At 33.7% G+C, this 21,053-nt stretch overlaps 1 protein-coding gene across 19 annotated transcripts in view; it reads left to right on the forward strand.

Moving 5' to 3' along the window:
• Positions 1-21,053, forward strand: part of PPFIA2 (PTPRF interacting protein alpha 2) — a 498,399-nt gene that overhangs the window by 391,259 nt on the left and 86,087 nt on the right. For 10 of the 19 annotated variants that reach the window (XM_046013273.1, XM_046013274.1, XM_046013276.1 and 7 more), the window contains 6 exons: positions 2,970-3,053; positions 3,295-3,426; positions 4,951-5,013; positions 9,287-9,378; positions 14,339-14,474; positions 16,570-16,790. In XM_046013273.1, the coding sequence (XP_045869229.1) occupies positions 2,970-3,053; positions 3,295-3,426; positions 4,951-5,013; positions 9,287-9,378; positions 14,339-14,474; positions 16,570-16,790 (728 nt within the window). Of the gene's footprint in view, positions 1-2,456; positions 2,544-2,969; positions 3,054-3,294; positions 3,427-4,950; positions 5,014-9,286; positions 9,379-14,338; positions 14,475-16,569; positions 16,791-21,053 lie in introns of all 19 variants that reach the window. The other 9 variants (XM_046013266.1, XM_046013270.1, XM_046013268.1 and 6 more) reach the window with 1 other exon arrangement.

Raw genomic sequence — 21,053 nt, forward strand, 5'->3', positions numbered from 1 at the left:
ATTTAGCCTATATATTTTTTTTCTGCTTTTATTGTTTGCTACCTATTCTTCCCCCCCCCTTTGGTCCTTCTCTCTTTAACTTTTATTTCTTCTCCATTTTTAAATATACTCATGTTTTTCTCAAAACCATGTCTATGTATAATTTCCTCTAAAACTTTAGCTCATTTGAAATCTTCCTGTGTCACATTTAAGAGTGAAATCAAGATAAGCTCTATATCCGATCAAGGAGTACAGAAAATAGCAGATTGTTCTTGTATTCACATGACTTACTTAAACTGCAGTCTTCACAAAGCTAAAATGAATATAAACCAATAGTAGTTGAAAATTGATACCAGTTTTTATATAGAAATGTTGTCTGAATTTATTCCTTGGTTGATAAGATGATCTTTTGTATATGTGTGTGTCTGTGTGTGTATAGATAGGTAGGTAAAGCTCATTTAAAGCTTAGAAAGTTCAAAGTATGGATTAATGGCTATGGATAAAGGTTATAATATGGTTTTGACAAGTATACACAAAATGAACCAATAAAGACTTTGGGCTCCAGTTTTTTTTATTTATGATGTTTACTTCTTTAATTAAAATGCATTTTCCCTCAGCAAGGACATAATTCATCTTGAATTCCATAAGGTATTTCATTCATTTTTAGTACCAATAAAAATATCAACAGTAACAAAATAATTTAAACTTGACAGAATTCGCGTTCAAACTCTGAAGTGAATTTTCACAGTGTTTGGTATGTTTTCAGTAGTTAAGATGGAAACTTTGGAAGAGTCAATTTTGGAAATTGAAATGTTCATGCCTTGACTACTTTGAATCAGTCACCTCATTAATTTTTATACCACCAATTGCCTGTTAAAATGTACTTTTGAAGATTACAGATACCTTAATGAATTTAGGTTATTTAATTTCAACAACATTTTGCCCCATTTACTGTATTCTCATTTGAATTCTAGGTTTTAAGTGATATTAGAAAACCATTTTGTGGCATTTGGGAACTATGGTAGCTTTCTCTGTTTCTTTTGCTTGGAAATTTGGGGAGAAAAATTGGTTATTTGTTATTTCTTCATTATTTTCCCATTTATGAAACAAGAATATCAGAAGGAAAATGTTACAAAATGTAAATGTTGAGTTGTAATTTGTATAAATACACCAGTTGAATGTTAAATGTTTATTTTGTACATTAGTTGGAATTTGTTGCATAAAATATAAAATAGTACATATGCATATGAGCCAGTACATGAATAGGCTGCTATTTCTTTTCAGGTACTGCATGACATATTTATATATAGTTCTATATTTGCATAAAGTAAGTTTTCACTGTTTTAGAATAAACTTATAAAATGTAATAGAATATGCTCTGGAGTTCAATCTTTTAGACCTGACATAGGATAATTTTGATGTTATAATCTTGAGTTGTAATTATATTAAAATGTTGCTTTAACTTTACATGTAATCTGTGCATAACATACTAATACAATTCAGCTATCAGCAATGTCACATGTGTTAACACTCTGTGTCTGTGGTAACCTGACAATCACCTCCAAGACATGTAACTAACCCTGGCACTGGGCAAATATTAGCTCACGCAGGCACTGACCGTGCTGCCTGCTCACTTTAGGGCACTATTTTGTTTCCATAGCAACAAATCCACCCAGAAATAGTTTTGGAGTGGTTCCTAGTATCATTCAGGAGAGTTCGTAAATAAATTCTCCTGTCCTCACAGTGTATTGTCATCTTGATAATTTGAGGACTTTTAATCACTTTTCATTTAAAGTCTCCAATTAAGACTATATCTGAGAACAGGTGCTAAGGTTCTAGATCTAGAGTCATACTGTGTGTTCAGAGACCGGAAGTCATTTTGTAAGCTTGTCACTGTTGCTGAGGAAACTCAATCCTGCTTGAACTAGAAAATACCCATAATAATGAATCCCCTGGCTTAGCTTTTTCTTGATTTCTACAGTGTTAGATTTGTAATAAATTTTCCAAATTTATTTCACCTGGGTCATTGCCGTAGCATACACCTCAACATTGAGATACATTGTTTCCATTATTCTTAAGTAATATGATAAACAAACCAAAATCCAAAACTTTTAACAATCTGTCAGAGACATATTCTAGTGTTTGGTTTCCCATAATTCCAATTTGTACATGACTCTTTCAGAGTTGCTTTATTTCGTTCTGTAATAGTCTTTCATTGCCAGCCATCACTAACCTTCCATACGTTAGGTTGGTAGCTTTTTATTTGGGCATATCATTGTTTTTCATTTATAACCATTGACTGCATCGTGTTCACCAGATATCAGTGTAGTTCTTTTCATATAAAATTCTATCTATTAAAGTATTAAATTTGCTGTCACATTTTTCTTTTAAGCATTCTGTGCTATGTTCTGTTCAGTGTCAGTGTCTTTAGTTCTGATTTTTCAATTTTGTCCCTCTCCTTTTCCTTGACTTGTTAGTCTGATCCAACCTCTTCTACCTCATCTGATGATTATCAATATGTTATGGAAGCTAAACTACAAGAAATGATCTCCATACGTAGGAAGGTAGTCCTACTGGACTTTACTTTCTATTGCTAAATAGAATCCATCTAAGTTTTTCTTTTCATTTATATAAATTATGTTACTTTTATTTATTGATAATCAACCATCTGTGCAGTTCAGTGCTTCCGGAGCTTAAGATTGGACAATGGCAGGTTTGTGTTCAAACCATGCACAGTCTGCATGTTACATTTGGCTGATTTCATTGCTCATAAATAAGTCCAATGTTTTGCTGATGCTTGGATGTAACAGGCCTTTGTAGCTGACACATTTCAAGCAATGCTGTTCAGCTGCCTGTTTAAAGAAAGTTTATTTTTTGAAAATTACATTTGCGGTTGGTAGTAGCTTGCTTTACATTTTATTTCAGTTTATTTAGAAGAAGGTGTTAATCAAATCTTACATGTCAGGTACATTTTTCATATTTCTCAACAGGCTGAAGAGAGACATGGAAACATTGAAGAACGTATGAGACATCTGGAAGGTCAGCTTGAAGAGAAAAATCAAGAACTTCAAAGAGTATGTATTTTAAGAACCACTCCCCTCAATCAGTTTATGGGCATGTAAGAAATGAATGTCTTTCTTGATTATGGGTTCTATTTAAAATCTTATGAATATGCTCTCTGCACTTAAAAGGCAAGAAAAGTTTCTGTCAGCTTAATCAGATCAGACATAAAATCAATTTTAAAGCTAGAAAAATACAAAATACCTTTGTAGATGATTTTCATGTCAAGTTTACTTATTTTTTCTTGAATGTAAGGCTAGGCAAAGAGAGAAAATGAATGAGGAGCACAACAAAAGATTATCTGACACTGTGGACAGACTTCTGACTGAATCCAATGAACGCTTACAACTGCATTTAAAGGAAAGAATGGCTGCCCTAGAAGAGAAGGTAAAAATGTCGGAAGAGTAGACTCGCATGAGTATTGAGCAGTGTTCTCATGATCGTGGCTGTTCTATACCTTGCTGCATTTATTGCGTTAGTCAGACGTTCCATGTATTTGCCTTAAGTATGTATGGTTTATTCTTAGACATGAACAAGTAGTTTCTGTAAAAATATGTAAGATAAATTTTTCAATGAATAAAAAATGCTGAATGGTATGTAAACCTTGTTTATTACATGGTCATATAGATAAAGGCATTACAATGTGTTTTGTGATGAAAATGTTTTAGTTATCCTTCACCTGGGATGCAAAAAAGAGTGATAAGACAAAAAACAGTATTTTGGGGTATGTGGGAATCCTTCTTGCATTGAACTTTTCAAATGTTTCATGTAACTAAGTCTACTACTAGTCTAAAAGTCAAGATGTGAGTGAATTTATATTACCAGTAGAACTAATACTAATCCCAATATAGGGATTAGGAATGCAATAATTTCAGCTGCATTGTTTAAAAAAAGGGGTGGGGCTTCTTTACAGTGTGCTATATCATCCACAATTTTATATGTCTCATTGATAGTTGGCAGCCACCAGACCAGTATGAGTTATGTGAGCTGGTTGCCAATTCCAGAATATTAACAAAGGTAGGGGCTAAAACCCAAGTGGACAAATCATTTTGGAAATTTAGATTGAATGCCAGTCATTACTTAAGCTAGACAGTTTCCCCTGATCTATACAAAATAGAAATTGTTAAAGTAGGCTGGTGAATATATCCATTACAAAGTGATAAGACAGGCCTTCTACCCATTCAGTTTCAAATACATGGCCACTTTGCCAATTGCTACACAGTTTAATTTTACTAAAATTAAATTAGAAAAGAATACATTATTTTAAATCATGCTTTGTAGTAAATATAAAAAGGTATAAAGCTTTTACAACAGTAATAGGTTCAGGACAGAATTTTAAAGAAATACCTATGATGCAACTTATTTTCACATGCCATGCGATGTGACAGTTTTGTAAATAGTTAAAGTTTTATTTTTATTTCTCTAATAATTTAACTATTATTAGAAATTAATTTTTCTGTATTTGAAATAGAAGTCCAGAATTAAGCTTCCCAAAAATATGATCTGTTAATTTTTTTTCTTCAGTAATAAAGATGACTTCATCTGAATTCTTTATAATACCTTTGGCTAATATTACACTGTTACTCACTTTCTCATTTTAAGAGTAACCCTATTATTTCAAATTTTAAAAGAGGAAAGCATAAATAGCCTAAGAGATAATATTTATTCCATTTGTCAGTCCGAGTGTTACAAAATAACTTTTCCCATTTAAATTATGTATTTTCTAAATGTTAAGGTATGTTTAAAGATTCTATTTAAATTTGGTTTCCACGGAAACCAAGAAATAGCTGCACCAAGGAAAGAATCAAAGAGAAGGAATCAAAGAAGATTCTTGAGCAATGAAACATTAATCTACGTATTTAATTATTTTCTGCTCAGCTAATTAATTCCCTATTTTTTTCTTTTCTTTAGAATGTTTTAATTCAAGAATCAGAAACTTTCAGAAAGAATCTGGAAGAATCTTTACATGATAAGGTATAACGGAAACTTACGTTTTATCCATTTTTCTATTTTACACTAAAGAATGTTTTATTGTAAAATAAATTTGATAAGAAATAAGTTTAGGATGTTATCTTTCTAAAAAAATTTCACTTTCATACATACAGAAAAGTGTCTATATATAGAAAGAGCTTGGTGAGTTTTTACAAACCAAACACGCTAAAAATCAACACTATGGTACCCCCCCGCCTTATTAACGTACAATTACTACTTTTATCTTAAATGATAATCACTGCCTTGACCTCTAACAGAAAAAAAATGCTTTTGATTTTTGTGCTTTATACAAGTGGAATAAAAATATATGCACTAATTTGTGTTTAGTTTGAAGTATCATTTTGGCAGAAATGTATTAAATATCTATTATGCATAATAAATTATGCTATGTATTTGCAAACATGCTCTTAATTCCAAAGTAGCTGAAAAATGTAATTGTGGAGAAAGAACACACCTTTTACAAAACAGCAAGTTGCAGAGTAGCAGATTCCATAAGTGAAATAGACAGTAAGAGCTACAGGTGGGAGAGATCACCATACATTGCTGCTATAAATAAGGCTTCAGGAAGGTGTGAGTTGAAAAACTTTAAGGAATGGTGGGACTGTGTTGTAGCCCTTTCAAGTACAGTGCATGTGGCATGATTGTAGGTGCTTTGTGTGGGGAGGGGGTGAGTAGGGAGTTTGATATCTTAAATAATAATGGGCATAACAGTTTGGCTAGAATCAGTTATTCTTATTGTATGATATATGGTAGAAGAGGCAGATAAGGACTAAATTATGAAATGTTAAAAGCTGTAATGCTGATATATCTTTTCCTCCTTTATTAGCCTGTTATTAGCCTATTAGCCTGTAAATTCCTGATTTACATTCATTTTGTTTTGTATAGGCATATAATATAATATAAAATCATTAATTTGAGAAGTAACCTATAAATGTGTGTTGAACAAAAGAGAAGGGAGAGAGAGAGGGAAAAGGAGAGAAGAGAGAGAGGGAGGAACAGAGGCGAAATCTGGCAATAATATGGCATAGGGAGAGTATTGGAAAAGATGAGAGAATAAAATTTTTTAAAAAAGCAATTATACATTTAGCCCCACTGGTTGCTTCATATTATGATGTCAATTTAAAACTACTGGGTGCCACAGTCAGAATATATACAATTTTCTGCAAGATAGATCTGCTATAGCAATACAGTATGGTGCCTAGAAGATAGCATCTAATTCTTTTTGAAGTTGTTAAGAAAGTCTACACAGGGAGGATACTATTTCATCAGGCTCTTGAAGGCATATAGGATCTTATCAAATAGAGAAGGGTAGGGCAGAGGACAGAGCCTATGCAATAACACAGAGAAAACAAAGTTGGTTGATTTGCTGAATCACCAGAAGTTTGCTGTGACTGATACGTGTTTAAAGAACTAGGTTGTGACCAGATTGTGGATTTTGGACTTGATCCTGTTATGCAATGTTATGTTATCCAAAGCTCTGTGTGCTCCTGGCAAGATCCCCAGAACCCACTCCCCCACCACCTACCCAAGGCTTGTAGCTTCAACAATCTGCCTAAGCAACCAGCAGTACTAAACATTCCATGCTTTGCACCCTTGTTCATGCTAGTAACTAGAGGAAGCAAATTCCAGGTCATACCTCATTTCTGAATATCATCCTATACAGTTGAACATATTTCCTAATCTAATTATGTCTCCTATAACTTCTCAAAATTCTACTCAATAGTTGATAACTGACTATCCATTATTAGCAAAATCTCTGTATTCAACCTCTTCTTATTATTTCTCTTCATCCTGTTTATTTCTAAGATTTGAAATTCCTAGGACTTGTTTTGAATTTCTCTCCATGTTTGGTCCCCGAGTTCAGTCTCATCTGATCACCTCCTGGGTCCTCTCTGTTGGTAGAGTTCATGTATTCAAGAGCCAACTCATTATCTTTATTTGGACACTTTGACACCTCAAACATGACAAGTTGGTCCCTCCATCCCAAACACCAGCACCACCAACCTAAAACCATCACTAGCAGCCACCTTCTGAGTAAATCACAACTCTGCCTCTTACTCAGGTTGACCTTGGAGTCATTCTTGACCCCTTCCTTTATCTCTCACCCCACATTCAGTCTGATAGCAAATTCTGTTCTATCTTCAAAATATAACTGAAATCCAGCCATTCTCTCTAATATGATTATTGTCCAAGCCACAATTCTCTTGCCTGTGTTTTCAGAAGAACAGTAATAATTTGATTTTTCCCTGCCTCCCAGTCTTATTCAGTGGTCCATTTCACTGCTCTTAGGATGATCATGTTACCTCTCCACTCAAAAATTCTCTAGTCATTTCCTATTTCACTCAAAGTAAAAACCAAAGACTTCAAAATGGTTGACAAGGCTTTCATGACTACACTTCCCAAGCCGTGCAACCACACTTTTCTAAATCTATTTCTTATCTTTCTCTTTAACCTGTCCATTTCAGCCACAGTGACCTCCTTGCCCACTCCTTCAAAAAATATACTCCCCTCACTCTAAGGGGCATTTGCACCTGCTATGCCTTTTCCTAAGACATTCCCATTTTTTTTAAACTCCCTTCCTTCCTTTAGGTCTTTGCTCAAATAACACTTTATTGGAGAACCTTCTATGACCCTCTTATTTTCTTTTTCCTACCAACATCCTATAGACTCTATTTGTTCATTATATTTTTTAATAGATTATACGTTATATGAGGGCAAAAAAAATTTTCATTTTGCTACTTTATCATACTGCCTAGCACAACAGAGGTGCTCTGTGCATATTTCTGGAAATAACAAACAAAGGAATTAATAAATGCATTAAGAAACCATTGAATATTTTAGGCAAATAATTTATTTGATCATATGTATTTTTTAAAATGATACAACTAGGGGCACCTAGGTGGTGCACTCAGTTAAGCATTGGACTCTTGGTTTTAGCTCAGGTCATGATCTCAGGGTCCTGAGATTGGGCCCCTCATCGCACTCCATACTCAGCTCACAATCTGCTTGAGAATCTCTCTCCCTCTCCCTCTACCCCTCCTGCTCACAAGGTAAATATTTAAAAAAATTTTTTTTTTTAAGTAAAATGAGACAACTAGGAGAAGAGTATGCAGGGAAGAGATTGAAGGCAGTACTACCTCTGTGGAAGCTAGTGAAATAATGCAGGAAAAAAGTTTTTAAAAAAAATGTAAAGTAGAATGATGGTAGTACGAATAAAAGGGACAGATGAGAGAAATATTGGGAAGGCCACACTGATAAAAATATATCAAGAGAAATGAAGTATGTGTCAACCAAAATGCCAAGCATTGGCTGCTGAGAAAAGAAAAAAAAAAAACCAACAATAGAAAATCCAGAAGGATGCATTTAAGCTTTTAGAACAATATAAAAGTTATAATCATGAAAACAACATTAAATGCTTACAGAAGCATTTAATTAAGGATTATAAGACAACCCTTATCTTAAAAGATTTATAGACTGAAACTGTAATACCAATCTGAGAAAATTTTTTCTGATGTACAATAATTCTACCAATAACAAGCTGATAATTTTAACTTATATTTGGTAATGATATTTTTCCTCATCTTTTCCCATTCTTCTTTCTCTTCATCCATATGTACTATAACACTTATAGAATAATCAAAGTCCTTCACTTTCTGCATAAATAAGACCTTTTCTTTATTTTTACCTGGCTATGATTATGGCTCTGCATTTTGAAGTGACGTACACAAAGCTAGCCATGATCTTAGTAGTCCCACATGTTTGCAAAAATTTAGGATTAATGAATGCCAGAAAATATAGATAATTTTTTATTTATTTCTGCTATTAACATTTTCATTACAAGGAGAAAATTAGGCTTATTTTATTGTCATGTCTAATAATCTTTAATAAAACTATATCCATCAGTTTTCCATTTTTAAAAATCCATTAAGTTTGGTAGCTGGGGGCGCCTGGGTGGCTCAGCGGGTTAAGCCTCTGCCTTCAGCTCAGGCCATGATCTCAGGGTCCTGGGATCGAGCCCCGCATCGGGCTCTCTGCTCAGCGTCCTGGGATCAAGCCCCACATCGGGCTCTCTGCTCAGCGGGGGGCCTGCTTCTCTCCTTCTCTGCCTGTCTCTGCCTACTTGTGATCTCTCTCTGTCAAATAAATAAATATAGTCTTTAAAAAAAAAAAAGCTTGGTAGCTTGGTTTATCATAATTGAATGTTGGTATTATTGGCAATTGCATATCTTCTGAGTAAAACTTCTTTGCTTTTTAGGAAAGATTAGCCGAAGAAATTGAAAAGCTGAGATCTGAACTTGACCAAATGAAAATGAGAACTGGCTCTTTAATTGAACCTACAATATCAAGGTAACATTAAATTAAAATCTTATCTATAACTCACCAAAAATCAAGCTGAATTTCTTGTGATTCTATACTGCCTCAAATAAAATAAATAAGTACCTCTTATTGCTCAGCAGGCATTACCCTATGTTCACTCCTTACTGAGTTACTGTTTCGGTATTCAAAAATAATTCTCTAATTTAGTAAACTGTTCTGCAAATATGTAAAAAAGTTTAAATTATTACCTTTTGTATTCTGCATGTAATTACATAGCTAAAAATACATAAAAAGAGTCTTAAATGAAATGGAACTGTATATAAGGAGATTACATCTCATTCTAGGAAGAGGCGACACCTCTTTATGTGCAGAAATGTTTTCAGTGCTTAATGTTACTGAATTTGTCTAATAAATAGAAATATCATTGATGACAGTCCTTTAGCACCTACCCATTTTGTTAAGTTAATTGCAAATACAGAGTGAAGGAGAAATTGTACAAGTATTAAAAACAAGTACATCTAGCCATACTCATCTACTTTGACTCGGTATCTCATCTTGGAAGTAAGAAGCAATGACATGATTATTTATTCTCTAGATATATAGACCAATCTTGATAATTCACATATAATTGTCTTTTGTGCTTAGGGCCTTTTTTTTTAAGGTTAATAAGAGACCCTACAAGAATTTACTCATTTGATCATTTATTTATTAGACAACATAATCATATCAGCTATCTGAAACTTTTGACCACCACAGACTTTTAGAAGTTCATTTTTCTTGGTCTTATGCTTATCCTAAGAATATTAGCTCCACAGGGGCTGGAATTATTGTTTGTTTTGGTTACTAAAATCTCAGCACCTAAAACAAACAAATAAATAAACATTGGTATATTATATTCACAGTACATATCATTGAATGAACGAATATCTAATAAAGCATTTTCCGATACTCAGAGGAAAAATCCAAGTTACAAAATTCAAAAGGTGCTTACATCATCTTTAATATAAGTGTTAATAAAAGTATTAATGTAAGTATTAATAAAAATAAAGGTGCTTATATTCTATTTAATGTGAAATATTAATAAAAATAAAGTTCAGCATTTTGAGTATTTCTACCATCAGTATAATATAAGAAACACAGTTCTGCAGGCACAAAAATACCCAAAGAACTTTAAAAAATTTGTCTTTAATTTAGAAATCTTGTTTATTTTTCTAAATGCTTTGTTATGATTTATATATCTGAACTGAAACTATTTTTAATTCAGTGATATATATCCTCATGGTGATGATGATGATGATGATGGTGTTGATGAAGGACAAGAGCTGATGAAATATTAATAGAGTAAATACATAGAATGAGCATCATCCAGCCAACAAATTTAGTATTTTTTAATAGAACCAAATGACCATTTTGTTGGCTTGTTGATCTTTGGTCTCAGAAACACAGAGATGTATTTATAAAGGGGGGTGGGGTGTGAGGAGAGAGACAAACAAAAAATCAGATTCTTAACTGTAGAGAACAAACTGGTGGCTATCAGAGGGAACATCGATAGGGGTATGGGTGAAATAGGTGAAGAGGATTAAGAGGACACTACCGTGGTAAGTACTGAATAACATATAAAATTGTTGAATCACTGTATTGTACAGCTGAAACTAGTATCATTGTACATTAATTATACTGGAATTAAATATATACATATATATGATTGGGGGAAAGACAGAGTTGTAGAAGTATTGTCTAAAATTACATCAATGCAGGAAGTCTTCATGGACAGCCTAATAATGGGACATTTATCCACAATGAAGGATCATCATGGAAGCTTGAGAAGTACATATAGAACAATTCTTCTTTGACAGAACAGCTTGTAGTAGAAATAAAGCTAAACCAAGAATAAGAAGACTGACATCCCTGGGTCTAAGACAAACAATTACTTGCTGTTTGATTTTGGAAAGTCCATTTTCCTGAATAAGTTCAAATTTCATATGTTTTTGTTGTTGTTGTTTTAATATTTTATTTATTTGATGGAAAGAAATCACAACTAGGCAGAGAGGCAGGCAGAGAGAGAGGAGGAAGCAGGCTCCCTGCGGAGCAGAGCCTGATGTGGGGCTCGATCCCAGGACCCTGGGATCATGACCTGAGCCGAAGGCAGAGGCTTTAACCTACTGAGCCACCTAGGCGCCCCAAATTTCATATGTTTTTGACATGAATTGTATATAAAATAATATTTTTATGACTGTCTCACAAGCTTACTTTGCAACAAGTGAGCAAAGGGAATTTTGTAAACAGTTAAGTCACCAGTATAAAGTATTATAGGAATTATTGATAGATAAACTATGGGATGGAATTTATAATATGTTAAAAGATAACAATATTTATTGAACAGCAATTATTTATCAAACATCCATGCTTCTGAGTGCACAATTTAAAAAGAAATAATAGAGAAAACAAAAGATGCATGAGAATTTCATAGATCTACAGGAAGACAGGTAGGAAGAGATGAGCTAAAGTTGGTGAGAATCAGTAACTAATATCTCCTACTAGTATCTTATCTGAGAATAATAAATTGAGTTCCAGAATAGCTAGAGAAGGTCTGATTTGGTTCAACTCTGAAGAAAGGTGGGATCTTGGTCAGTGGAAAGGACAATGGAAGATATTTCAGGATCAGAGAGGTGGGTAAATGATGTTCTCTAAGAAAATTCAGACTTGGTTTATCTACGGAAGTTCTCTGGTGATATTATTTGCAAGAGTAATAGGAGATTCAGGTGGGGAAACTGCACAGGTTAATGTCTAAGGGGACCAGTGACTATATTGTAACTGAGACCTCCAAGTGACTCAAAATACTGTACACCAAAAATTATTTAAAAGTTGAAATGTATGGAAATATTGGCTCTGATTTCTGTTAGTAATGTAGCTCATGGAGTTGAATAAAAAGGAGAGAGGTGAGCAGTAATTGCTTTAGATGAAGTATAAGCAATGGGCTCTTCTACAGTTGATGTTGGTTCAGGCCTTTTTTCTTTCAAGATCAGTTATGCAATTTCTACTTGAAAGAAGTTGTATTGGAGATACAGTGGTGATGATGATGAAAAATACATGTTTTGGATGGGAAATTCAGGGATACTGTGAGGACAGTTACAATAGAGAGAATGCAAGGGGCTACAAGAGTATAAGACAATTGGAATTTTAATCTAAGACTTTAAAAATGTTAACCACCTAAATATGTGAAGACTATTTCCAGCAGGAAGAGCAGTATGTTCAAAGGCCTGGGATTAGAGGAAAGTGTGAGTTCAAGAAATTGAAAGGAAGTCTGTATGACTGGATGGAGAGAGAAAAGACAGATAGTAACTAGAAGTGAATTTGGAATAAGAAAGAGGGTTCTAGATTGTCGAGGGGCATGTAAGGCCATTGAAGAGTTTTAAGCAGTGCATCGATTGGAGCAGATCTGTGTTTTGGGTCACAGGTTTATAAATGACTTGGAGTTGAGAGATAAAACAACAAAACAACAATACTCCTAGAATGATGAGTTATAATTTTAGAATCTCCACTCTGATGACCATAGAGATATTACTCAAGCAGTGACAGAAAAAAGGTATCTAGAATGTTCTGAGGTTGACATTTAGACTATATAATAATTTCATTCATTCATATCTTACCAGATATTTATCAGGTGTTTATTATATGCTAGGAATACCTCCTTAAGCATACAGTGGTGACAAAATCTGACCTTTTTCTTCATGAAACATAGACCCTGTTACAGAGGCTGAGAGAGGTCCTACTTATGAGTAAGACCTGGCTCATTAGTTTTTATATATGACTAATCCACAATAAAACCAGTTTGCTTGATTAAATTTCAAGTTCACTGCTATAAAAACGAATAGCTGTCCTCTGCTTAGGGGATGATTTCTTAGGTTCATTTGCTTTAAAGTTCTATTTGACAGAACAAGGATTTGCATCAGTTAGATCAGTGTCTTCTACTGTTGCAAAAGCCAAGGCCTTACCAAACCTTTTCTAATCTTGACTATCATTTGGAAATGCTTCATTCTTCCCTTTTCTTTTTCCACAAAGAGAACTAATAGAGCATAGGAGATCATCAGGAGCCCCAGTTCAAGATAAAATACAGCATTAAGCGTATTTCCTACTGATGGTAGATCATTTTATAGGACAGCATGCTGTCACTGTTATCATCATTATTATAGCAATAAACTGAATTTGTTGTAAATCTATATGTAAATAATGTGTCTAGAGAAACCTTTATTACACTTTGATTACAGTGTACTTTACTATAATGTTCCCTGAAAACCAGTGTGATAATATTTTTCTATTGGAATTTTCCAAATATTTCATCTCTAAGCAGATTTCAGAATCAAATGTGCTTACTACAAGATTTTTCTTTATCTTTTTGAAAAAATGTCTTAACAAAAGCTGAAAAACTATCTGGTGGTGTATCCTATTTTATTAAAAAATAAGATTATTAACCTTGAGTCAATCTCATTTTAAGTATTTTGTTAATTTCCTAACTTGACAAATAGAACTCTGAAAGATAGGGAATTCTGGGACCCCCAAATTATACATGTTTTACTGTTAGATTAGTGGAGAATATTTACAACAGATACAGCAATAAATAACATATGTTGATATGTACACTAAATACTTCAACAAAAAACATTTCCCAGAATTTAAGCCATCTTAGTTGTCAATCTCAACATGTTTCATTTTACTACCACAATTGAAAATGTTAATGAACAGATCTTTTGTATTCTAAATAGAAAATTCACTTTACTTTCAAGAATGACCCTAGAACTGGAATTTCTGGCATAAGCCGCAGAAGAGATCTCAAAGGGTCATGACAATTCATCAGTTTTCTTCCTTGAATTTTTCTTTTATCTTGAGGGTTTATGATTTATTCTTTACTGACAATTAAGCAGGTGATAGCGATTCACTGGGAAGTTTAACCTTTGTGATTGGTCATATTTCATATCTTTCCTTTTTCCAGAACTCATCTAGACACCTCAGCTGAGTTGCGGTATTCTGTTGGATCCCTAGTGGACAGCCAGTCTGATTACAGAACAACTAAAGTAATAAGAAGACCCAGAAGGGGCCGCATGGGTGTACGAAGGGATGAGCCAAAGGTTAATTTTTTTTAAAAATTTCAAGTGTTTGATGATTCTAAGCAAATATCTTCCTCCATCTTAGATAGAATTTTAATACTGAGAGAATTCAAACTGCTAGCATTTTTAGTGTTAAACATGACATATGACATATTTTTAAGACTATAACTAATGCAAAACCACTTGTGCCAGAAATAAGCAGTCCCCATGCGTGTATCCACATAACCTTAGGAATTTGGTTCTATTTTTATGCTAACTTCAGACATAAAAAGATTGAAGCTCAGAAATTTTAAGTGTTCAACATTACGCAATATAGCAGCAAAGTGATAGACCCAAACTTGAATCTCTGTTTGTGTGGTTTCAAATTCCATGCTTTTTTATGCCTTACACTGTACTGCCAAACAAATGGACTTTGGGTTTCTTTGGGCACTTGTGCAATAGTATTCATATTGTTGATTAAAATTAGTTAAATATTTTAATTATAATTACTATTTTAATAAAAGTTTGAGGAAAATGTACATAGACTGTTGAAAGTGTTTCTAGAGAACACTTTATCTGTAAACTTTCTCTATAGAGAACACTATAGGATAAACTGCGGTGCCAGTCTTCATTCATTCAATCAGTTTGTTAGTTATGTATATTGTGAGTTTAGAGTTGCATTTTACAAAGAAGAAATATAGTTCTTTTGTGCCTTAAGTATAGTTTGTTCTCCCCAACCACTTTTATGTGTTGAATACTATATAACTTAATTGTCCTTATTTATATACAGGTCTTCGATACCTTGTGGTTTTTAATTGGTACCTGTGTCATGTATAAATTAATCTTTCATAGTAGGTATTTAGTATCTGTTAAATGAATGAATCAGAAGTGAACAAATGAAAAATCAATCAAGTCCATCTTAGTTCTTTTCTCATTTGTATATGACAAATAAATTAGGGCTACTTGGTACCGAAACAATTTATAACAAATGCTAATTCAGGTCCTCAAATCTTAAATAAATACTCTGGGAAATATCATATGGTTCCTCCCCAGAAAATAATTTTACATAATCACAAAAATGAAAACCAATTTTATAAAACAGAAAACTCTAGGTCCTTTCTCTCTTACTTCCCTCCCTCTCCTACACCCAGATAACAGCTTGAAAAAACACCAGTAGGTATATTATCTTTAGGGGCACCTGGCTGGCTCAATCAGTAGAGCATGCAACTCTTAATCTCAGGGTCACAAGTCGGAGCCCCACATGGGACGTAGAGATTACTTCCTAAAAAAGATGTTCATTCACATGAGGGATTTATTACATCAAATAAAAAACATAGTCATGTAAATTAGTGTGCTTTGGGCTTAAAAAAATCAATGAAGCATTTAAGTGATCAGAACACTAGAGATGAAATTAAATCACTTTTCAATATTATTTTGATTATACTTTGTTAGAATCTATGTAAATGAATGTTGCAAAGAGAATTATTATATAACTAGTGTGATAATATTTGCAGTCTCAGCCTATAATAAGAAAGTGTAGGTAAGGGGCGCCTGGGTGGCTCAGTGGGTTAAGCCGCTGCCTTCGGCTCAGGTCATGATCTCAGGGTCCTGGGATCGAGTCCCGCATCGGGCTCTCTGCTCAGCAGGAGGCCTGCTTCCCTCTCTCTCTCTCTGCCTGCCTCTCTATCTACTTGTGATCTCTCTCTGTCAAATAAATAAATAAAATCTTTAAAAAAAAAAATTAAAAAAAAAAGTGTAGGTAAGACTAATTAGTGTAAGAGATGGAAATGCTTTAGTACAAGTGAAAAGAGATTGTTATATTTGGAAAGAAGGAAAAATGTTTCAAACATAGATACTTTAAAGTAATTGTTAACTTGAATTGGGGTTGAACTAGAAACCATGCATAATTTTGTGATCATTCCTATTAAAATCTTGATATTTATGATGACAGTATCTGCCATTACTTAAGATTTCAAGGAAGCATTTTATTGAAACAATGCATTAAAATGGTAATAATCATTTCTGCTTTTGCTAGGTAAACTATAAAAGCATGTGTGCTTCTTGTTGATATTTTTCAGAATAGTGCTTTGATAATGAGCAATATGATACATATGATAATGACTCATTTACCACACAGGTGAAATCTCTTGGAGATCATGAGTGGAATAGAACTCAGCAAATTGGAGTGCTAAGCAGCCATCCTTTTGAAAGTGACACAGAAATGTCTGATATTGATGATGATGACAGAGAAACTATTTTTAGTTCAATGGATCTTCTCTCCCCAAGTGGTCATTCTGATGCCCAGACTCTAGCCATGATGCTTCAGGAACAATTGGATGCCATCAACAAAGAAATCAGGTGAGTTCAATTATCACTGATGGTTTTAAAGGATTAGAAGAGCTTGATACTAAAAATGACATAATTAAATCAGAAGCACAGGGATCACCTGGGAACCTTTGAATTTTAAAGCACTTTTTACATTAAAATTTACTATTTAAATGATATTTGTGGTAATAAAGTATATTCTTAAGGTACATTTAACAACTGCTGTAAAGGTACTAAGTAGCATGCAATTAATATGCAGCCAGCTCCTTAAAAGTGTTTGGACATCAGAGGGAAATTAACTAGGACTGAATTATTTCATACTAAATATGAAAAAATGCACTATCACCACACTGAGTAATAGATGGTTTCCAAGGAGTAGATTACATTATAGAGTTGAAGTTGTACAAGTTATCAATTCAAACATAGATAAATGTTGATGATTTCAAATTTTTTTTAATTTCTTTTCAGCGTAACAGAATTCATTGTTTTTGCACCACACCCAGTGCTCCATGCAATGCGTGCCCTCCATAATACCCACCTCCTGGCTCCCCTAACCTCCCACCCCCCGCCCCTTCAAAACCCTCAGGTTGTTTTTCAGAGTCCATAGTCTCTCATGGTTCATCTCCCCCTCCAATTTCCCTCAACTCCCTTCTCTTGAAAGTCTCCCCATGTCCTTCATGTTATTTGTTATGCTCCACAAATAAGTGAAACCATATGATAATTGACTCTCTCTGCTTGACTTATTTCACTCAGCATAATCTCTTCCAGTCCCATCCATGTTGGTAAAAAAGTTGCATATTCATCCTTTCTGCTGGAGGCATAATACTCCATTGTGTATATGGACCACATCTTCCTTATCCATTCATCCGTTGAAGGACATCTTGGTTCTTTCCACAGTTTGGTGACCATGGCCATTGCTGCTATAAGCATTGGGGTACAGATAGCCCTTCTTTTCACTACATCTGTATCTTTGGGGTAAATACCCAGTAGTGCAATTGCAGGGTCATAGGGAAGCTCTATTTTTAATTTCTTGAGGATAAAGATAAAGAACAAAATACTCCATATTATCTGCAATGCCCCACCTTCCTCGACATTCTCACCTACTTCATGTTTCATTATACGTGACTTCCAGTTCTTTGAATGTTCCTTGCTCTCTCCTTTCTAGTTGCTATTCCTTTCTTCTGGAACATTCTCCTCATTCCACACCATTGTCCCATAACATTTCACCCTCTATACTTTTACCATGAACATCTCTACCATCCCCTCTTCTGTACGTTCATTCATTTTACTGCCTTTCTTACCTTCATTAGATTATAAATTATATAAGAACAAGAAATGTATCTTGTTTTGCCCACTGTTTTATACCTATACCTTAGCACTTTTCTTGATAAATAGGAAGTGTTTCATAAATATTTGACTAACATAAATAGAAAAAATAATATAGAACATAAATTAAAACTGAATAACATTTCTTGACACTATGGAACTAAAGATTTAACACACTGAATAGATTTGAAATCAACTATGGTTCTGTGATATTTGTTTTCATTGAAAATATATACATATACCCTCAGTGACAACCCAGGTCCCTCTAGGAACTCAACTTTGTTACCTTAGAGTAGTAGAGCCCAGTTATAATCTTGGCCTAGACTAATTAAGTTGATACCCTTTTATATGTTTCCTTGCTGACCCTAATAATGTATTTAATATAATTGTTAATTTGTAAGAAATTAAGAGATACGTATAATTCAAGTATATACCAACATTCAAAAGAAATAGACATCTTGGGCAGCAGGGGAAGATGGTAGAGTAGGAGGAACGTAAGCTCATCTCATCCTGTGGATAGAACTAGTTAACACTCACATAAGTGAATATAACTCAGAAAATGATCTGAAGACTGAAGAACAAACTCCGCAACTAAAGGTAGAGAATATATCTGTAAAAATTAGTCAAGGGATTCACAAAATAAAAGGATATAAAATGTGACACCATATGCCTAAAATATGATGTGGAGAGAATTAAAGAATGGGTTCAAACTTAAGCAACCATCAACTTAATATAGACTGCTAATGGTAACCACAAATCAAAAACCTGTCATAGATATGCAAAGAACAAAGAGAAAGAAATTCAAGTATATCACTGAAGAAACCCAACAAACCATGAGAGGAGAGAAGAAAGGATCAGAGAAAAACTATAAAAACAACTGCAAAACAAGTAACAAAATAGCAATAAATACATATCTGTCAATAATTATTTTGGGTGTACAAACTAAATGCTCCAATCAAAAGACTTGGTGACAGATTGGATTAAAAAAAAAAAAGGAGCCATCTACATGCTGCCGACAAGATATATATTTCAGACCTAAAAATGCTGGCAGATTGAAAGTGAAGGGAAGGGATGGAAGAACATTTGTCATGCAAATGGATATCAAAAGATACTGGGGTAGTAATACTTATACTAGAAAAAAATTGACTTAAAACCAAGACTGTAACAAATGACAAAGAAGGACACTATATAATAAATAAAGGGGACAATCCAACAAGAAGATAGAACAGTTATAAATATGCACCCAACATGGGAGCTTCCAAATACATGTTAATAACAAACATAAAGGAACTAATAGATAGTAATACAATCAAAGTAAAAGACTTTAACTTACATCAATGGATGGATCATCCAAATAGAAAATCAAGAAGGAAACAGTGGCTTTGAATGACACACTGGATCAGATGGACTTAACAGATATATTTGGAACATTCCATCTTAAAAGAGCAGAATACACATTCTTTTCAAGTGTACATGGAACATTCTCCAGAATAGATCACATATTAGACCACAAAACAAGTCAACAAATTAAAAAAGACTGAAGTCATACCATGCATCTTTCCTGACCACAATACTGTGCAACTACAAGTCAACCACAAGAAAAATCTGGAGAGAGCACAAATATGTGACAGTTAAATAACATGCTACTAAATTAAAAATGAGTTATGCCTCCATCAGAAAGGATGAATACCCAACTTTCGTATCAACATGGATGGGACTGGAAGAGATTATCCTGAGTGAAATCAGTCAAGCAGAGAGAGTCAAGTATCTTATGGTTTCACTTACTTATGGAGCATAAGGAATAACACAGAGGACATTGGGTGAAGGAAAGGGGAAGTGAGTTGGGGGAAACCAGAGGGGGAGATGAACCGTGAAAGACTATGGACTTTGAGAAACAAACTGAGGGTTTTTGGGGGGATGATGATGGGGGTTGGGAGAGCCTGGTGGTGGGTATTAAGGAGGTCATGTATTGCATGGAGCACTGGGTGTGGTGCATAAACAATCTTTGAACACTGAAAAAATAAAATTAAATTTAAAAATATGTATATATAAATAAATAATAAAAAATATATTAAAATGGTATCTCCCCCCCAAAAAAGAAAAGAATCAATGGGGAAATCAAAGAAGAAATAAAAAATTAAATGGAAACAAATCAAAATGAAAAATGCAGTGGTCCAAAGTCTTTGGGATACAGCAAAAGTGGTTCTAAGACGAAAGTTTATAGCAATGCAAGATAGAAGCAAGAAAAATCTCAAATAAACAGTCTAACTTTATACTGAAAAGAGATAGAAAAATAACAAAATACAAAACCAGCAGAAGGAAGGAAATAACAAAGGTTAGAGCAGAAATATGTGACAAGAAACTAAAAATAAATGAACAAACAAAAACCAATGGAAGAGATAAATGCAAAAGAGATGGTTCTTTTCAAAGGTCAACAAAATTGATAAATGTCCAGCCAGACTCATAAAATAAAGACCCAAATAAAATCACAGAGAGAGAAGAAATAATAAGCAATACCACAAAAATACAATTTTAAGAGAATATTGTGAAAAATTATATGCCAAGAAATTGGACAAACTTGAAGAAATGGATAAATTCCTAGCAATGTATAACCTAAAACTGAAGCAGGAAGAAATAGAAAATTTGAACAGACCAGTTATCAGCAATGAAATTGAATCAGTAATCAAAAAAAAACTCCCAACAAACAAAAGTTCAGGACCAGATGATTTCACAGGCAAATTCTACCAAACATTTGAAGAAGAGGTAATATCAATTTTTCTCAAACTATTCCAAAAAATACAGATTAAAGTAAACTTCCAAATCTATTCTATGAGGCCAGTAGCACCCTGATTCCAAAGCCAGATAAATACATTACCAAAAAAAAAAAAAAAAGAGAGAGAGAGAATTGTAGGCCAATATCTCTGATGAACATAGATGCAAAAATTCTCAACAAAATATTAACGAACCAAG

Source organism: Meles meles, chromosome 7 (genome assembly GCF_922984935.1).
Source record: "Meles meles chromosome 7, mMelMel3.1 paternal haplotype, whole genome shotgun sequence".
Taxonomy (NCBI): Eukaryota; Metazoa; Chordata; class Mammalia; order Carnivora; family Mustelidae; genus Meles; species Meles meles.